The 21,185-nt window shown below is 43.4% G+C and overlaps 1 protein-coding gene across 3 annotated transcripts in view; it reads right to left on the reverse strand.

Annotated features, from left to right (window-relative positions):
• The window catches only part of FLT1 (fms related receptor tyrosine kinase 1), a 122,797-nt gene extending 105,063 nt beyond the window's left edge, over positions 1-17,734 (reverse strand). For all 3 annotated transcript variants that reach the window (XM_048494633.1, XM_048494632.1, XM_048494631.1), the window contains exons 1-3: positions 17,606-17,734; positions 3,808-3,904; positions 3,308-3,531 (exon numbers count right to left, since the gene is read on the reverse strand). In XM_048494633.1, coding sequence (XP_048350590.1) covers positions 3,308-3,531; positions 3,808-3,904; positions 17,606-17,672 — 388 coding nt within the window. In that variant the 5' untranslated portion in view covers positions 17,673-17,734. The remainder of the gene's footprint in view (positions 1-3,307; positions 3,532-3,807; positions 3,905-17,605) is intronic.
• Positions 17,735-21,185: the final 3,451 nt, after the last annotated feature.

The following is a 21,185-nucleotide window of genomic DNA, read 5'->3' on the forward strand; positions in this document are numbered from 1 at the left end:
TGCATTCCAGAACTACTAGGAGAAAGAAACACGGCAGTGGCGTAGCGTCCATGGGACAGAGGGGGCATGACACCCTGGGCAGAGCAGCGGCAGAGATGTGGCCAGGCTGTGGTGGAGGCATGGCGTTCCGGGGCAGGAGTAGGCGATGCCACGACAGGGTGCACACACGCCCCGGGCGCAGTTTCCCCTTGCTCCACCTCTGAAACATGCAGTGGTATGTTAATGTATAGTTTGGTTCTAAATCAATGCTTATTTTTAAGTTAATTTTGTTAATTTGAGGAGTACATTATTACTATTCTCTTTTAACGATTTTAACAATCATGGTGTTAATAGCTGAGAACCTTTATTTTATTATACTAATTAACATTCTCAAAATGTTGGGAGAATAAGCTCTAAAAATATACATTTTTCCCTTGTTTATCAATGTCTGTGATTCAGCAATGCATGAGCTTGTCATAATATATGGGAAAAGAATGACCTGAACTTTGTAGAAGACCATATATGGCCCTTTCCGCTAGCAACAGTAGGAAAGACGTGGGATCACAGTCATTAGGATTGTGCTAAGTAGCATAATAAGTTAACAGATTCAATTCAAGCACTTACTAATCTTGAAACACACATTTTCTTAATGCCCCTAACACTGTCTGACATTCCAGTGTTCTTTCAATTGGCAAACCCACAGTATTTCACACGTTTGGGTTAAAAAAACACACACACAGCAGCAGCACCATTATAACAAGGATGTTACTGAATTTGTATTAGAAACATTTTAGGCAATACTCTTAATCATTTAATGTACACACTTCTGGTACACTTCCTTTCAGATAAGGCATGTAAAATTCCACATGCCCTGAGTCTTTCCTGTTCTTTTCTTTCCTTAGGATGGCAAATAAAATGCTAGCATTTACTTTGCACTGTGATTCATCACCACAGTAAGAATCCATGTTCCCGGAAGTTCACAGCAGTTAAAATCTGGGCATACCATGGAAACAATGGAGAGCTTTGGGTTTGGATAACAATTACTTTGTTTTAATAGATTTCATTTCTTGTTTGTACTTATTTTTTTAAAAAACTTTCAGTGCAAGACTTGTAGGGCAGAATGATAACTGAAATAAATGACACCTAGACATTTCTATTCACAGAAAGCAAAAAAAAATAAGATTATTCGTATCCATTAATATTCAACATACTTGGGGGTAATTCATTGATGTACTTTCATATATGATAGGTCCATATCATGATCCTGATTCATAATATCCTTAGTAGTTAGTCCTTTAATTTTATATTGGAATAAAAACACATAGGAAATTCACAAACTTATGAAGCCTGCCTTATGCTGAATCAGATTTTTGGTTCATCAAAGTCAGTACTGGCCCATTCCACACAACACAACTAAAACGTCTTCAGGTTGCAAAATACAGTGATTTGGGGTGGAATTCTGCACAGTTTCCCCCCAAAAAAATTTGGAAGGTGTTTTATTTTTTCTGAAATTGTTTTATTTCGAAAATGCTAACTAGCAACTTTTTTTTACCGAAGTCGCTTTGAAAATGTTTCCTGCTTGCTGTGTGGACAGCCGGAAATGTTTTACTTTTTTCCCACCCAATTTGTGAAGCTCTCACTTTTGATTTGTACAGCTCGTGCCTGCCATTTTCTGCTGCTTCAGACTTTTCTGTGCCAGCTGCCCTTTGCAGAAGGTTCCCAGGGACATTTGCTCTGCTTGCAGCTCATCCGCCCACCATTTCCATTTGAAAAGTGCATGATTAAAGTAAGTTCTCACTGTCAATTCCGCACATGTGTCATCCCTCCCCCCTTTTTTGGTGTTGTTTTCAATTACTTGTCTTTGGCTGAGATTCTCATATCAAATCTTTGTAGCTTCAAAGACACCTCATTGAAAAAAAAGGAAAAACAACATGTGCGCAGAATCGGCAGTGATGGAAAGAAATATCGATGTTTTTATCAATTACATTTTTATTCTGCTCTTCCTCCAAGTTCCTCAGGTTGTTTCCTTCCCAACACGGTTTCTCTCCTTCCAATTTTATTTTCACAGCAACCCTGTGAGGTAGGTTTGGCTGAAAGAGAATAACTGGCTCAAGATCACTATGTGAACATCATGCCAGTACTGGGATTTGAACATGGCTAGCTCTCCACCTGTCATCTACAATTATAACCACTGCACCACACTTCTGTTTGTAGGTATTTGGATTATTTTTGTGGAAAGCAATAGATGTTGATTAAATGTATGTTCTGTTATTCAACAGCAATTTTTCCCCTTGAGAAAGTCTCATGTTGAAAGCGTTTTAGGAATTTAACCCACTTCTTTGCCAAACTGAAAAGGTATCTTTAAGTCCCAGTACATTTGCACATACTAGTTGGCATTGTTGGTAATTTTTTCTTATAGCTCAAATGTTACAGATCATACCATACTCATATTTTAACCTCACAGTCACTGAGTGTACACACTCTGAACAAAACATCTACCCTTCTCACATGGGAATCATATATACCCCATTTACATTAATTCCTGAGGATTATCTCACGTAGTAGCCTCTAAAAGGAGAACACAATCACACCCTCAGTTGTGTAGGCTTTGGGAAGAAGGAAGAATGCTTTCTTCACACAACAGCCAGTGTGGGAAGCGATGGATAGAAAGCTCCAGTCTAGCATCAACAAAATCATGGCTATTTTTCCACTCCAATGAGATTTCCCTATGCCACTCAAGCATCATAATATTAGCCCTCTTAGAATTTACACCTCACCCATTCTGGTTTAGCTGCCCCTCTTCCCCCGCCCCCAATCAGACATAGAGAAGGATACTCTTATTTACATTTGTCTGCACAAGGAAATGGGACTACAATCAGGAGCAATGAACACTTGCTGTACAGGACGGGGTTCTACAAGGATGTGCTATGTCAGGGTCCAAACATCTTTGTTTTGCTTTGCTTTGCTTTGCTTTTTGAACAGCAAGGCAAAATGAAGGGAATAAAAAATCACGGGTAAGTTATTATCCAGCCTCTGCAATGTGTACCAGTTCCCAGAAGAAGAGAGGCTGCCCATATTATTGGCAGTCTAATGAAAGCACAGGCCTTTAAGACAGTGACAGCAACTGTGCAAATGAATCCTTAGTGGTGTGTTTCTATGGATTAAAGATACAGGGACATAACACCCTATTTAATTGTCTTCAGTAGACATAGAAGATAGAAGGGATCCATGACTCACCCATTTAGTATATGTCTTCCTTCTCATGTTCTGTGGTGGCAATAAAACATTCTGTAAAATCACTGGTTTTAAAAAAGAAAGGGGATCTTACCATTAATAAATATGTATATTGTAGACACTGTCTTCTTTCTCACAGCACTTGAGGATGGATATTTGCAGCTATAATATCCTGTGTCATTTGCTTGCGCTCTGTTCAAAGTCAGGCGACTGCAGAACTGTCTTCTGTTCCTTCCACAAGTATATGTGGTGATATTCAAGCGTTTGCTGTCCTTACTTAGACCTTCAGGCAAAGACCATGAATGGGCCACTTCCCCGCTGCAAATGCAGACAAAGAAGTGGGGGTGGGGGGGGGGGGGAAGAAAAGAAAGGAATTATGTTAGGCTGCATTACATAGCTGCAATTCTCAAGTTTTTGTATTATTATGTTAAGCTATTTCTGGGGCTCGCTTTAATATCTTACAAACACAACAGAAACAGAGACCTATTAAACTATTGACCCGTTTGCCCTTCCAGGCTCAAAACAACGACAACAACAAATAATGCAAGGATGTGTTTAGGTTAAACCGTACAGTTTAACATTTCAGTTGATTACCTGCACATGATATTTAAAGCATCTCCTGCTTGTGTGACATGTTGTTTTCCTCTTATATTTAGCTTTGGGCTTCTCACTTTGAATCCTAAAGGAGATCCTGGAAAACAAATTAAAACAGTATTGTTAAAATGGGTTGGGCAGAAGCTTCTAGTTGTATATTTTTACAGTCCTCTGGCTTGAACACAAAGAGATTAAGTTTATTCTGCTCTTTTCCTCTCAACCATAACCACCAAGTTATTACAAAGGGTGAGGAAATTTTTTGCAAAGAATCCGGTGGGACATTTCTCACAGAACTGTGAAACAAATATTGTGATCATTAAAATGCCACCAGACAGATTTCAAATAACATAGCTCCAGTGGACCTATTATAATAGATCATACACAGATACATTTACTGCCTTAGGGGTCCTTAGTTGCAATACCTTAAAGGAAAACGCTGCCAACATCTGGCGTACATTTATTCCCAGTTTTGCTTCCCTGGTTGTCAAGACTCAAAAATATGGGTACAGAAAATGGCTTTCCATGTGGTAGTGGCTTGTAAACTTACTGAAAGACACATATAGCCATGTGGGGAATCGAACATTCGAGCCATATGATGAGGGGAATTCTATATACTTGCCACCTTGCTATTCTGACCATAACGAAATTTTCTTCACCATATGGTCAGACTCTGCATACAACTAAAACTGCTTCCCTCATCTTGTCAGCCGCATCAAGATCTGTTATTGTTGTTTTATAAAGAGTGAACCCAGAAACTAGGATTGCCAGCTCTGGGCTGGGAAACTCCTGCAAATTATACTCAGTGGTATATAAGGTCATAGAGTTGGTCAACCATTTGCTCCAAGGGAACTGATATCCGTAACTTGGAGATCAGTTTAATTCTGGGAGATTTCCGGCCACCACCACCCCTGGAGTTTGGCAACCAACTCTTAAGCTACACAGGTTTGCTTGATGATTTGTAAGCAGCTTCCCGTAGTCAGTAATTACTTATATCTCAACATTTCATCTGGGTCACAGAGAGGATGAGGAAGTATGCAATGCTAAATTTGTATCATTTGTATTAAACTGGGGAGAGTAGGCTAATTTGTGTTAAATTGGAGAATGTAGGCCCAGCTCAATTTCACACTCATTCAGGGAAAACTGAACATATACCTAGGCAGTATAAACAGAGGGCCATTTCAATCCTCCCAGGCTTTTCATTAGCCCCACAGCATTAGCTAATTGATTTCTTTGCATTTTTAGGTTTATGCATTCCAGGTTTATTAGTGAGAGGCTACAAGCTCAGGCTTTCCTGGGAGTCAGCCCCACTAAACAAAACTGAACTTCTAAGTAAACCTGCTTGGGATTACTATCTCAATGTATTAACAATGTATTTAGGGTTGCTAACAGGAAAAAAAATGACTTAACCCTTAGAGGCTTAATGTGTGGAAATGTGCTGTTAAAGCTTTTCATAGAAAATAACATCACCTAGTTAATAAGCCTCATTTAAAAGGGCGGGACTTCTTTTCTCCGAGTTGTTGCTAGCCCTACACATGCCACCTTCTTCCTGCTTTAGAATGGTCAGAATTCTTTTTCTGTATAGCATAGAAATGATAACTTTGGATGCTCTTCCGTGTTTTTTATAGCAAAGCGTGGAAACTTTGTATTGCAAAATCATAACACTTCATTATAGATCACAGTAAAATATCAGTGAGTTCATTCATCCTTTGAGTAGCATTTAATTTACACAGTAACTGGGTCTAGAAAAATCTCACTTTCTGACTTTGACAATTTCTGCAAGAAACTTAGCAACCATAATTTTTGGAGTACAATCATTTAGCAAATATTGAACACTGCTATCCTTGTTCACAAAATCTTTAGAACAGAGTAATGGACTAATAAAGATATTGTGCGGAATTACATGTAGCTGGCAGTTCAAAATGATGTGATTAATTGTGTCAACAGACTTAGGGAACATATACAAGTTCTCTCCTGCCATGGGATCTTCTGGTATCTCCCAGTCAGTACTTTTGAGGAAAGAATATTAAATCAAGCTAACATAAAAGCTTTAGGGTGAGAGGGAACATCGAAATTATGTGAATGCTAACCCATTCTTTTGTAGGAAGTTGATAATTTTAATACAAGAGGAGGACAAATGGGTGGTTGAGCAGGAAACATTTTTTGGTAATCCAGATCTAATAATAATCTCTGTTTAAGAGATCTAAATGTAAGAGACTCATTTGAGAGTCCAAAATAGTCAATTGAGAATGCAATATGTTGAAATTTGGTCTCTGTGTTGGAGAACCATGAAATACTGTGGGAGTCATTCTTAAAATGAAACATAAGGGAGTTCAAATTGGCTCTAAAGTGAATTTTGAGCCACTACCTGCAGGCATTTAGCCAAGCCTTAGTTTCAAGAAGGTGTTGGTCCAGTTCAGCATAGATGACAGAGTAGGAACACATTTCGTAACTCCTTGAAGTTATTATCAAATGCTTTTATCCAGACAGGAACTCCATATAACAGTTGTGCCAAAATCTTGACCTCAAAGATTTTAATAGCAGCTGGGACATATTGATTTCCTTTAAGGAAAAAGAATTATTTAAGAAGAACATTTACTCAAATAGACAGTTCTGGATCTATGCATAGTCCAAAACACAGTCTTGTCTCACTCCCTTTGTCATTGATATTTTTGTGGTTAAATGGCCTTTAATTGTGTATTTTACTTGACATGTATTGACTGAATGAAGTTTCTTGATCAAGAAATATCAGTCAATATACTGATGCCATGTTGCTACTTAAGACAGAGTATGAATTACCATGAAAAACTATTTCCTTCCATAAAAATCTGCTTCTTCTTTTTAAAAAAATTAATACTTTTTACAAAACACTTCACATTCACCACCTGTTTATCTAATTTCTGGACATGGATTTTTATGTTGTACCCTAAAATACTAAAAGCCACCTTGAACCAAAGAAAATTCAGGGTATATTCTCCCCTCATCGTTACTCATGCACAATAATGAATGTTACGTTTATTTAATTCACTGATAGATTGATATTACTAGCCGCCACTAAAGATCACTACAGTGGCAACTTTTAATAGTTTCTAGACTTGAAAAAATAATGGTTTAGAAAATGCCCAGTGTCAATCCCAAAGTCCCACATCTATTTATTCTGTATTTTGAGACCACCTTTGAACTCTATCCCAGAAGGGTCACAATATAATTTAACAAAACAATAAACAAGAGAATCCATTATCTCTCCCCCCCCCCCCCCCCCGGCACCCCCAGGGCTGGAATTTGTAGGCCTTTGTAGGAAGGAAGGAAGGAAGGAAGGAAGGAAGGAAGGAAGGAAGGAAGGAAGGAAGGAAGGAAGGAAGGAAGGAAGGAAGGAAGGAAGGAAGGAAGGAAGGAAGGAAGGAAGGAAGGAAACCACACACACACAACCCCCTTGGTAAATACAGTACTGACTTTGAAACATTAACAACTGCTTTCAGTACATTAGAAATTGATTTCAGCATCAGACAATTGATAGACTCTAAAAGGAAGCAAAAAAATCTAATCATAAAAAACTCTTCTATGGCAAGTGAATTAACCACAGTTAGCAGAAAACAGCATCAGAGCTATTTCCAAAGAGGTGCTGAAAAGGAAAGGCCCTGAAACCAATAGCACTTAACATGAAATTTTGGATTCAGTGACTCCAATGTTATTTCAGACACCTTTTAAATTGTGATTTCTGGACTATAAAAACCAGTGTGTATTAATTATGACTGACTCATGGGGTAATATTTATACAAAGATAAAACAAAGTAAATACCCAAGAGCCTAACATTCATCAACACAGAGAGAGTTTTAAAAGTTTTTAGGCCTGAATTTGTGATAGATCCATTATTTGAAAAGTTAGCATTCTATTACTAAATATTACCACCATGAAGAAAAGCCCCATGTCTGAAAGTTTAGCCTTTCAAAATATTTATGGGACACTTTTAGTCAAACTGAACTAATGTGGAAATCAAAGGTAGCAAAGGTCCAGTATGCATCGATGTGGTCCCCACTTTAAGCAGCCTTTTGTTTCAGATCAGATTTTTAATTACTCAACAGCTTTGATATATGATTCAGATTAGATTTTCCCTTATGCAACTGCTCTGAAGTGACCATGCTTTTTTTAAAGGGAAGCCCCGTGTTTTCCTGGTGCAGGGAAAACCCAACCTTTTTCCCACTTCGCAAGGAAGGTGAAGTAAATATATGTGCAATGCCTCCCTCCCTTCTTCTCCTTATCCCTACCTGTAACAGTGCCCTATGCTTACATCCTTCCACCCTGCTCCCACTTTTTCAGCCGGCCCTCTCCTCATCTCCTCCAGTCTCCATTTTTGTTCTGCTCTCTGGTCGAGTGGCTTCTGGTGGTTCCCCCCCCCCCCCATTATTATGTTCTTTCATATTGCAACAATGTATTAAAATGTATCCATGTATGAATTAATAATATGAAAAATGTGCCAAATATCTGTGAACTGCAACCATGAGACCTCCATTGTCTGGGAATCTGGGGATCCATGCTAGCTTCTGCCAGCCCTGGAGAGCTGGTTGTCCATCATTCTTGTGCCAACTTGGGAGAGGGAATCCCATCATTAATAACTTTGAAACCCTTTGCTCAACTAGCAACCATTAGTGGATCAATACACGAACATTCCATAAACACTTGTTTTGGGACATCTGCTTTGAGTGGGAATTTTTGCTGTTCCCTGACAGGTTTGTGGAGCTGGCTCAAATCTTTGCTGCATTTCCCTGTGATCAGTGCAGTTTCCCAGCATAAAAAGCCCCATTATTGGGGCATCCAGGGTTTTTGCTGCCTTCTTCATCCATATCCTAGAATCCACCTTTTCCCACTGGCAGTAACATCAATGTATCAATATATAATATATCAATGTATCAATCTATTAATATTACATTCCTTTGAAACATGTTTAATAAGTTTTGTATTGACCCCTTCCCAAGCAGGCTTTAGCTAAAGAATGCTAGAGGTAGGTTGTATGAGGGGATTCCTCATGCAAGTTTTGTGTAAGTGGAAATACCCAAAACATCATGGCGACAGCACAAACCCAGGGCAGGAGAGTGCAATTTGTAAGGAAATGCCTTACTCCTGTCCCGAGCCAGAAAAAAAGCTGAAATGGCAAGGACAAGAGTGCACAATACACAATACCTGCCCCGCATGAAAGAGAGGCAGATTTACTGCTGAGCTGACAAAGGGTGGACTAAGTCGTGGGTGTATAATTCTATGTTATTAACTTTAATGTTGCCTGTTCTTACATTTACTAGCTCCTCTATCTTTTACATTCTGAACAGATTTGCATTACATGATAAACAACTCATTACACTACAGTGTCCATGAGAAAATTAATCATCTTTACAAATACTGCAACATTGAATTGTTAATGGTTATGTAATTGTTATTCCAAAAGGTTAATGTAATTTTATTCCCAAAAAAATCAATAGGTCATTAGTTTCTACTAAACTGAACTCTTTCCCCAAAACTAGCTACAATTAATGCCTCTGTTACCTTTTGGGGTGTTCACTACACAGAACTGTTTTTAAAAGTTACCACAGAAAGCAGCCTGAAGTGCTCCAGGTTTTGCCTGGGAGCTCATACTTGCTCAGGGCCATGAGAAAACCAGCTGAAAAGAATGGAGCCTAAATCAAGTTTTACAGAACTGGGCAAGAAGACACTCAAGAAGCCACCTGTATCCCACCAAGTGATGGTGGACAAAGTAGGGACCACTGCATCTTCTACCAACCAATTGATGTGGACCAGAGATAGGAAAAAATTCCTCTGCTAGAACCTGGTCACCAACTAAAAACCTGGAGCACATATGAACTCCTGCTGCATTACGAATCAAGCATTACCACTGTCCTATTTACCTAGATCAGGGGTGTCCAACTCTGGTGCTTCAGATGTTCATGGACTACAATTCCAATCAGCCCCTGCTGGAATGGCCAATTGGAGCTGATGGGAATTGTAGTCCATGAACATCTGAAGCACCAGAGTTGGATGCTCCTGATCTAGATTGTCAAAGTGTGTTAGCAGCCCTGACCAACCCCCAGAACAGAAACAGACTATAATCTACTGTGGGGTCACTTAAAATATCCAAACAAAAAAAAAGCTACACTAACGTGTAAAAAAACCCAAAGTTAAGTCCAGTATACAATTAAATTGTTCCCATAATGTACAATGCACAAATCAATTTAAAAGGTATTAAATTAAAAATCAACAGGCTCAGCGTGGTTTACAGCAAATCCATAGCATTAAAACACAGTCAGCACTTAAAACCAGATCTAGCTAAGGAGAAAAGGGAAGGAAGGAAAGGAGCAGGGAAGGGATAAAGATAGAGCAAGGGACAGGGGGCGGCGGGGGGGGGGGGCAACACTTTTGAAAATATTGTTGCTGCCTCTGCCATAGGCCTGGAGGAATAGCTTCATCTTACCAGTCCTGCAAACAGTGACAAGTCCTACAGGGCCCTGTTCTCATTTGACACAGCATTCCATCAGGCTGGACCCCATGCTGAAAACACTCTGGCCCTAGTCAAAGACAGCTTTTTGGGCCAGGGACCACCCCCAAGTTGTTATCGTTAAAGTGAAGTTCTTTCTTGGGGGGGGGGGGGAGTGTATTTGCAATGTCATGTAAGTGCAGCTCTTCCTATGTAGGTTCCAGCCAGAAGGTGAGCTGAGAGTTACCACCCTTTGGCAACTGCTTAGCAGCCCAGGGGAACTGGGGTGCTAGTGGCAACATTTTATTACTACATGACTGAAGATTACAGACTTCCAGTTCCGCAACTTGCTGGTGCTCCCAGGTACCATGTTACCAGAGGCGGGGTGGGGGGGTGGGGGATGGCGCCTGGGGCAACACCTGCTCCGGGCACCCCCACGCCCCCTCCCATGCCCCACTTATCTTAGCTAGTGGAGTCTGCCATAGGCCGCCCTCCAGGCTGCTCCTTCAGCTGACGGAAGCTCTGCCAACAGAAGGAGCAGCCTAGCGGGGCAGGGCTGAGGGGCGCCGGTGACGACCCAGCCAGGCTGCTCCTTCAGTGGCTCCACCAGCTGAAGGGTGGGGCCGGGGGGAGGGGAGTGTGGGGCGATTCTCCACCCCCTCCACGTGACCAGCTGGTGTGTGCATGGGGAAATGGGACCCCACATGTCCCCGTGAGTGCTCCGCCCTTGCATGTTACCTTCTTAGACCGTTTATTCACGCCTCCAGAGAACCTGCTCACATTCTGAACTGCAATATTGTCTACATGTTCACAAATAGCAGTTTAACACAGAGTTTCAAAAGCTAATGAATCTAACATTTCTCCACCGAGCCATGAAGATTTCAAAGACCGTTTCCCAAAAGGCTGGATTAATATCTATTTTAAGCCTCATTAAGTATGTTATGTTTTCTACCACCAAATATAATTTCCTCACAGCCGAAATGAAAGAAACAAATCAAGCATATGCTATTGGAGCATACATTTTATACATAAGGAAACACCACTTGCATGAGTAAAAGGCTGATGGAAGTCTTTTAACATGAATCGTGCTTCCTAATTTCCATTCTTCCAAACATTTGTTGCCACAAGGCTCATTTATTTTAAGTACCAGCTGTCATGCTCTGTAACTTGACTGAGGACTTCTCTACAGAAGTCAGAGAGAGTATGGATATAGGTGTTCACCAAGGTCATCATTATTCCACTGAATGGATCAAGAGAGATGACTGGACATACGGTAGTTTCTTTTTTTCCCTGTAGGCCACCGTGACACAATTTGTTACACCCTTAAACACAACAAAAACAAAAAGTTTAACCATGACTGTATACTAGGTGAGGCCACAGAATTCTAGCAACTGTTGAAAAATGATTCCAGGAAAACTGCACTGAACTGATTTTATACTATCATAATAGTCAAGACAGACTTTCTTCAAAGAATGTTAGATTCTTGTTGGGTGAGGTGTCCTTGGCTGTATTCTAATATCATGACAAACCTTGATTTGTTCATGATGGGCATGACATTGATGGGCTTGTTTGATGTACTTGTTCGCTCCCTCCCTTCTCATGTCACACAGGGGCTCATTCCGCACATGCAGAATAATTTCAAACTGCTTTCAATGCTCTTTGAAGCTGTGCGGAATGGCAAAATCCACTTGCAAACAGTTGTGAAAGTGGTTTGAAAACGCATTATTTTGCGTGTGCGGAAGGGGCCAGGGTGAATGATTTAAAGCTTCCTGGTTTGAGCAGCCTTCAATTAAACTCCAGTTTACAGTGATGTCCAAAAGTGGGTGCCTGGAGATATTCGTGTGTGTTTCCTCTGCACAAACAAGGATTTTAAACTGAGAAGTAAGAGGAAGAAAGCATCCAAGAATGGCAAACTAGCTAGGTTCATACTCTCCATGAATAAATTGATTTTTATCAGTTATTACCTATCAAGTAAGACCGTGTGCAATTATAAACCTCAATTCTTACCATAAACTACAATGATAAAAAATAAACTGAAATTATATTGGTACATGGCAGACAATCTAAACCACAAAAACAAAGGAGAGTGTGCCCCCCCGCCCCGGTCCCATTTATACAGCAGTGATGGCGAACCTTTTCGAGACCGAGTGCCCAAATTGCAACCCAAAACCCACTTATTTATCGCAAAGTGCCAACAGGGCAATTTAACCTGAATACTGAGGTTTTAGTTTAGAAAAAACGGTTGGCTCCAAGGCGTGCGTTACTCGGGAGTAAGCTTGGTGGTAGTCGGTGGCTTTACTTTGAAGCAACCGTGCAACTCTTCCGCTAACCGGGTGGAATCAAGCAACCCCAGGAGGGGATTTGTCTCTGAAGCGCTCCTCCCATTGCCAAAGCAACCAAAAGCCACCCGCAGGTAAAGGATTGCATCTTAGTTCTTTGCATGAAAATCAGTGGGGTTTAACAGCGCTTAACAGGGTTACCTACATTGCTTCCCCAAAACTAGGTCTCAGGTTTAACGCTAATAATTGAGCTCAGCGGCCCATAGATGTGTGGGGGTGGGGTGGGGGGGCAACTCTGTTTGCGTGTGCCCACAGAGAGGGCTCTGAGTGCCACCTCTGGCACCTGTGCCATAGGTTCGCCACCACTGTTATACAGTCTGAGCTCCTCAGACACGGCATGTATAGCTCCAGAGTGTCCCAACAATATGAAAGAAACTTTTTGGCACAGTCTGTTGTGGATTTTCTGGGCTGTGTGGCCAGGGTCTGGTAGTTTTTACTCCTAACATTTTGCTCACATCTATGTCTGGCACTATGACATGCCTCTGAAGATGCCAGCAATAGATGCAGGTGAAATGTTAGGAGCAACAACTACCAGACTACAGTCCCACAGTCCAAAACCCCCCACAAAAGTCAGTCGATTCCAGCTGTGAAAGCCTTTGACAAAACTACCTAGCTTTAGCAAAGCAGCCTTGGAATAGAGAATTAGGATCTGTTTCAAATGAATTATAATTCCCATCAGCTCCTTCTGGGTCAGCATGCACACCACAGCTATAGGGCTGATGGGAATTGTAGTTAGACTCAGTGGGAAGTAGATAAATATTCACAATTCCCCATTTGTCAGCATGGCCAATTGGCCATGCTGGTAGGGGCTGATGGGAATTGTAGTTCCTGAACATCTGGAGAGCCGCAGATTCCCTACCCCTGGTATAGCTGTATGTTACATTGTTTTACCACATTTCCTCTTCTATTAGGCAGAAAATAGGATAGAACTGTCCAGCTCGGTAATGCTTGTAAGTTTCTGTTTAAATGCATAAAATGCATACTATGCATAAAACCAGGCTGTAGAAATTTACGCAGAAAAAGCACCACATTAAAAAATAGTTGGACATTCTTTTTCAGTTACAGCCTAATGATAGTGTGAATTTCAATGATAGAGAAGCCAAGAATTTAGTTATATATAAAGCAATGTTCTCTCAGAAGTAAGACCTGGGAGCTACATTTGTGCTATCTAAAGTTCAGCCTAACTGGTTTAAACTACTTAAATTTATCCCTGTAGTCTCAATCCAAGGAAGGAAAATTAAGTAGGGGTGTTGTGTGGTTTCCGGGCTGTATGGCTGTATTCTGGTAGCATATTCTCCTTCGAAGGCTTTCACGACTGGAATCACTGGGGTGTTGTGTGGTTTTTGGGCTGTATGGCTGCGTTCTAGTAGCATTTTCTCCTGTTGCCTTCGACAATACATTGAAAATTAAGTATTTGAGCAGTCACTGAAAACTCATAAAATGATGACATAATGACAGACAACGTTCCTCTCCAGGGCTTGTGCTGTCGACTTACAGACAACTTCACCATCCATGACTCTGCATTTTGCCACTAAATACTTTACATGGCAGCAAGTCCAAGGCTGCTACTGAGTGTAAGGAGCCACAACCAACTTTCCTGATAAACATACTTGCTTGAAAACGTTACATTTGCCCATATGCATGAAATGCCTGTTTGTTGGATACAAAGTACTGCAAGAACAACAGGGATCACAGAATATAACTTTTCCACCTCATTTACAATGGACCTTCCTCCCCAGAATGCTTTGCTGAGGTTTGGAGGGCCCGGAAAACAGCAGTAAACTGATCTGCAGTGGAAAAGGGGGATCTGTAGAAATAATTGCTCTCCAACTTGCACATTTGCATTTTAAGTATATTCATAAAATATTTTTAAACACACACACAAAGCACACTTCAGCTAAAGTTAGCATTGTAAAAAGCTTTTCTCCCCTGGTATAAATAGGAATATATACTCCCCTGGTATAAACACAAAGTCTTTGGTTGTTGTGGGTTTTCTGGGCTGTGTGGCCATGAGTGGCTGGCATCTTCAGAGGTGTATCACAGAGGTAACACACTTCTCTCTGTGATACACCTCCGAAGATGCCAGCCACAGATGCAGGCAAAAATGTTAGGAACAAGATCTACCAGACCACGGCCACACAGCCCGGAAAACCCACAACAAACAGTTGAATCCAGCCATAAAAGCCTTAGACAATGCAAAGTCTTTGCTTCTCACTTGCCCTGGTGGGGTCACCATGTCAGCTATGACTGGATAATACTTTACACACATAAATGCCAAGCACATCTTTTTAAAATGATGAGCACATATCAGGGAGCAATGGCCCAACCAAAACAAAACAGTGATCCAGGGAGACTTCAAAGCAGGGGTCTCCAACAAGTAGGTCAAGTGTGTATTGTTTGCTAGCAGAGAATAGCAGGAGAAGCCTCTAGAAGACCCAGGTAAAGAGTGAAAAGATCTGCTCTAGGTTATCTGGAATAAAAGCATGACCAGAGATCCCCAGTACATGAACATGTACACTTAAGGAGACATGTCTGTTCTTACATGCTTAGTGTGAGAAATCCTGCTGTCATGGTAAACATGACACTGCAATATAAATTGTGAAGGGGCCCCTTGCTGCTTTCAATACAACATTTTTAAGCATGTGCTTAATTATATAAATCAAACGAACAGGAATCAAAAGCGCTCAACTTTGTCTAGACTATGTCCATAAAAACTGAAGAGGCTCTTCACTGTCAGAGAAAATGAGCTAGCTTTTTATGCTTGCCGACAATAATCTCAAATACCGTTAATACTGCAAACTTGAGTTTGATCCCCACCTTATGCCTCAATCGATGCCTTTTCTTAGTTTCCATCAGAATTAACTTGGGTCTGCCACTGATTTCAGCAGCTTCCAGCCTCTCTTTGTGTGTAATCATCCGCTGACGGAGGCACACTTGTTGCATTTGGGTGTTCAGAATTGCTTACAGCATCAAAACTGGGCAAATGAAGTGCTTAAGAGCTTAAGGACATTTTCACAAATGATAATTAAATTGGTTTTTGTATTTCTAGCAGCTATAATTGAAATGCATGACCCAAATTAGCAATAACATGCCTTGGTGGCTTTTGTAAGTTTAATGGCTTTTGAGAGTGACACGCGATTTGCGTCTTAATACATGACAATGAGGGTCTTTGAGCCTCTCCTACTATTTGCTCCATTGTAAATGATGCCCATTAGAGACAGAGACCAGAATCTGACAGCTCTTAAATCCAGTTACATTCTGACCAATGTAGGCTGAATATTTACAATACAGATCCACTCTTGGAGGGGGGGGGGAATGCCAAGTACTTTAAATGAGGGGAAATGTTCTTACAAGCATAAAATCCATTTTAGCTACCAGTTTTGAATTTAGAATACGTCCAGCATGGTTACTGACAATACTTTAATGGCATTTATCCTCGACACTTTCTTGGAGGCAACTCCCAGCATAATCAATGACACTTGCTTCCTGGTCAAAAATCATCCTCTTTCCTAATAAAAATTTCCTTCCAGACCGCTTGCTGCAAGGGGCAGCCTCGTTATTCCCAAGTGCGGAAAGACTCGCTGTTGCTACAGTCTGGACAAAATGAGTGGGTCAGGGTGGGGGGTGGTCAGAGAGAGAGAGAGCTGAACTTGGCCCTCAGCCCTTCCCTCCAGCCTTCCCATTTCCCATGTACCAAGGTGAGATCTCCCTTGTGAGAAGGGTCTTCTATAGACACGTGAACCCACCAGGGACCCCTCTACCTTGGCGCTACAATGGAACCCAGCAAATATTACAGTTTGCTTGGCAGAAGGGAATCGCTTGACACGGGGGGGGGGGGGGGCAGGAAATCTCTTTGGGGGTAGGGCAGGGGTGGCTGTGCTGGTCTTGAGAGCTGGCATTGGTGCAGTGGTTAAGAGCAGGTAGGTTCGCATCTGGAGAACCGGTTTTGATTCCCCATTCCTCCACCTGAGTGGCAGAAGCTTATCTGGTGAACCAATTTGCTTCCCCAGTCCTACATTCCTGTTGGGTGACCTTGGGCTAGTCACAGTTCTCTCAGGACTCTCTCAGCCCCACCTGCCTCACAAAGTGTCTGTTGTGGGGAGAGGAAGGGAAAGGAGCTTCTAAGCCACCTTGAGTCTCCTGACAGGAGAGAAAGGCGGGGTATAAATCCAAAACTCTTCTTCTGCTCTTCTTGAAGAGCAGCCGGTTCTTTCCTTCTGGCAAACGTAACTCGGCGAGGAGGGTCTTTCCCCTGCTCTGCAGCTGGACTAACAACTCGACTCCGCGCGCGCGCGCTTGGGGAGCCCGATCCGAGGGATTTCAACGAGCCCGGCTCCCAAATCAAGATGCGCCCGCATTGGATCTGGAGCACGTTGATTTAGCAACGAGCGTAGCCGATTTGGAACCGACGGAGCCTGTAATCGCCGTGGACTGGCCAGCCACATGCGGGCCCGCCCGGAGTCGGGGTTGGCTTCGACGCCTCCATGGACGCGATCCTTTCCGAGCGCCGGTGGAAGAGGAAGGGACTCCCTTCAAGCGCTGGAGTCGCAACGTTTACCGGCTAGGAGGGCAGCAAAGGGCCGAGGGTTCGCGGACGGGGAGGGAGTCAGCAGTCGGACAGAGATTAGGGGGTGGAGAAGCACCAGCCATCTGCCCCCCCCCCCTTTGCGGCAGTGTTGGGATGCCCGAAGGCAAGCGCGACCCAAGAGGACCCGCAGGTGAGTCCTTCCTTGGGCAAGGGGGCCCCTGCTCCTCTTCCTTTCTCTGGGCGCCAGGAGGAAGCCGCCCACCACAAGCCAAGCCCCAGGGGGCTAAGTCTCCATCCCGGCGGATGGCCAAGCCAAGGAGCGCAGGTAACGCCTTGGAGCGCAAGGTGGGAGCGCACTGCAGCCCTGGGGGCTCCGTCGGACACTTTGGCCGTCGGGGCTGTCCGGAGCCCTCCGCGGGCCAAGGGACGGAGCAGCCCAATCCCCCCCCCCCACCCGCCGTCGGGCCACTTACCCGCCAGCAGGAGCCAGGAGCCCAGCAGCCCGCCCAGCACAGCTCCCGGGAGCCCCCAGCAGAACATGCCGTCCTTCCCGAGCGCGCAGAAACCCACCGCTCCGCACCTAGGAGCCAAAGCAAAAGGCAGGCGCCGCACGGCAGTCCGCTCGCCGCCGGGCTCGGCCGCTTTATAACCTCCCCACCCCGCATCCTCCTCTCCCCAATCACGCCTCTGGCCCCACGTCACCAGCAGGAGCCAGGAGCCCAGCAGCCTGGCTCCAGCATAGCCCTGGGAGCCCCAGCAGAACATGCTGTCCTCCTGAGGCAGTAGAAACCCACTACTCCAAGCAAGTAACCTAGGAGCTGTGCAAAAGGTATGCTGTAATGGCAGTCCGATAGTTCTGCCGCTGGCCTCGGCTAAGCCGAGTAACCTTCCCACTCCTGCACCTCCTCTCCCCAATCACGCCCCTCTGGTCTTCATCGTCACTTCGGCCCCCCCGCCCGCCCCCCCAGACGGAGCCCGGTCCCTCGGAGCCGCTTCCTGCCCGCCGGGTGGAAAGCAGAAACTCACGCGCAGGTTGGGAAGGAAGGAAATGACTTGACATCTTTGGGATGAGCCGGTCGAAGGGGGTCCCACCGAAGGCCAGGGAGAAGGGAACGGAAGCAGCACCCCCCACCCCCACCCCCACCCCAAAAGCCCTGCAATATCACTTCCCTGGTCCTGTACATTTGTTTTGGAAGAAAGTCCCAGCAGTTTGAGTGACTTCCAAGTCAAGCGCCGCTCACCAACCTGCTTTTGTACAGCAGAATTAGGACCGGGCTTTAAAAGCCGTCCTTTCGCCAGGCAAGCTTCAAATCTTTTCCCACCACATCCTGCTTAACCCTTGAAAAAAATGCCCCATTGATTTCAATGGGCCACTTCCTAGTAGGGTGTTTAGAATGGGGAAGGCTGCGGGGCTACAGAAAATGCAGGAAAAGGGACTTTAGACTAGCTTTAGACCCCCCCCCCACACACACACACACAATGTGAAACTGGAACATGTATATGTGAATGCTAGGGAAAAGGGATGACATGTATTTCCCAGAGGTCTTCCACATAGGTTATCCACCCTGAATTCAGTGCTTCACGGGAACAGTTCTTTTTCCCTGCTTCCCCGCAGCATTGTGGCTTTCCCAGTTTCCCCCCTGTTCTTTCACAAAGCACTTTGCATTGAAGTTTTTAAAAAGATTGCAGTAAAGCTGGGATGGCTGCTGTGAGGGTGGGTAAATTTAGATTTTATGGCCAATGTGACAGCCATTCCTCCTGACCCTGTCTTCACAGTAACCATTCCCTCCCCTCCCTTGCTGTCCTAGAAGAAGAAGAAGAGTTTGCAATGATAACCCCCCCTTTTCTTTCCTGTAAGGAGACTCAAAGGGACTTACAAACTTCTTTCCCTTCCTCTCTCCACAACAGGCACCTTGTGAGGTAGGTGGGGCTGAGAGACTTCTGAACAAACTGGGACTAGCCCATGGTCAACCAGCAGGAATGTAGGAGTGGGGAAACAAATCCAGTTCACCAGATAAGAGTCTGCTGCTCATGTGGGGGAATCAAACCTGGTTCTCCAGATTAGAGTTCATCTGCTCTTAACCACTGCACTTAGAGTGGTTTTTTTTTATTCTTCTAAAACGGGCACTAGAATATCATTTTAAAAAAAACTGCTGTCAAGCCATAGCTAACCTATGGAAACCCCATAGGGCATTCAAGGAAACAGTCTTGAAAATTTAAAACTGTAATCAAAACATACATGCATGTCCATTGACTACACCACACAGAACATACATCTTACAATACATAACTGGCTAAGGACTTGAACGTCTGACAATGAACCCTTAGCCAATTACTGTGCAGGATGCTCAGGGACCCAAGCCCTGTGTGTTCTGCATGCCCATTCGCCATTGCCTAGCCTGTGGAGCCATTGCTTTGTGGGCCCAACAAAGCCCTCCAACCTCCCACAGATTTATACCGAGAGAGACAGGCCTTCAGATATGTTGGTCCCAACTTATGAAGAATCTTAACATCAAAAACACCACTTTGATTTGAACTCAGAGGCCAATCAGCAGCTATCATACCAAAACAGTTATAACAGGCTGAAAGTTATTTATTTCAGTCAAAAGATGGGTCACATTAGAAGGAATGGACATTTCCCTGTTGTCTTAGAGGAAAGGCCCATGTAAAACACACCACAGTAATCAAGCCTCACTGTGACTATATAGCAAGGGTCAGCATAACCAGCGAAGCAAGATCAGCTGATTCAAGGAAGGAAGCTAATTTAGTCTGAAAATCCTTTCAACAGTATCTCCAATTTATGGAACCATTAAAAGAGCTGGCCAAATGCACAATTAAATGTTTAATATCATCTGCCGTCAACTGACACACCACCTAAATCTGACAGCATAATTCCTTTCAGTCTTTCCAAACCAGCATCTTCTCTTCTTTGCTTTCTGTTGCTTTTGTCAGGCTGTGGTATGTGCTATGGAGTTGGATGTCATTAATGTCATTATTATGCTGATGACATTCAACTCTATGTTCCCTTGACGAAGCCACCGAATGTGAATGTTTCTTTACTGAACCATGTCTGGAGGCAGCAGCCAACTGGTTGTTGGAGAACAAGCTAAAATTGAATGCACGCAAAACAGGGGCCAGGCTTTTTGAGTGGGAAGAGAACATTCACCCTATTTTAAACTTTGCCATAACAGATAGAAAGCTTTTGAGCTTTGTGTTGTTCTCTGAGAAAGAGATTTGGATGATAGGAAACAGTGTTAAGAAATTATCTACTCTTCTCAACTCCGTTGATCAGGCTGTGCCAATCTATGTTACTACGAACGCCACATTGGATTATTGTAATGCATGTTATGTGGAGTAATCACTGAAGAAAACTTGGGAGGGAGCTGATATTATATTATATTTGCATTGAAATCATTGCATTGATTGCTGCTTCTGAGTTCAATGTAAAGATGCCAATTATCTTTAAAACCCTCTTGGCCTGAAACTGACATATCTAAAGAGTTGTTTCTCCTGCCATGTACACTGCGTCTTCCAAGATCTTCCAAAAGTTCTGTTGAGTGATCTTTTCGGTGTGAATAGTCCATCTGGCTCTTTGTATTGTCGAAGGTTTTCACGGCCGGAATCACTGGGGTGCTGTGTGGTTTCCAGGCTGTATGGCCGTGTTCTAGCAGCATTCTTTCCTGACGTTTCGCCTGCATCTGTGGCTGGCATCTTCAGAGGATCCTCTGAAGATGCCAGCCACAGATGCAGGTGAAATGTCAGGAGAGAATGCTGCTAGAACACAGCCATACAGCCCGGAAACCACACAGCACCCCATCTGGCTCTTGTTAAAAATTGGGTCTTTTCAATGGACTTTGGAATGGCCTTCCAGATACAAGCATTTAGAAAAAAATGTTAGGCTGTCTCCTCAGAGAACCTGCCGAGAGCAATGCTGTCAAGAGTTTAGCCTCTGTCAGTGGGCTAAACTTCTAGCAGAGTCACTCAGGACAGAATGGTCAAAGCTGAGACACCAGACTAAGATGCATCCACCCCATTCAGGAATCAACAGGCACA

The sequence above is a fragment of the Sphaerodactylus townsendi genome, linkage group LG04 (genome assembly GCF_021028975.2).
Source record: "Sphaerodactylus townsendi isolate TG3544 linkage group LG04, MPM_Stown_v2.3, whole genome shotgun sequence".
Taxonomy (NCBI): domain Eukaryota; kingdom Metazoa; phylum Chordata; class Lepidosauria; order Squamata; family Sphaerodactylidae; genus Sphaerodactylus; species Sphaerodactylus townsendi.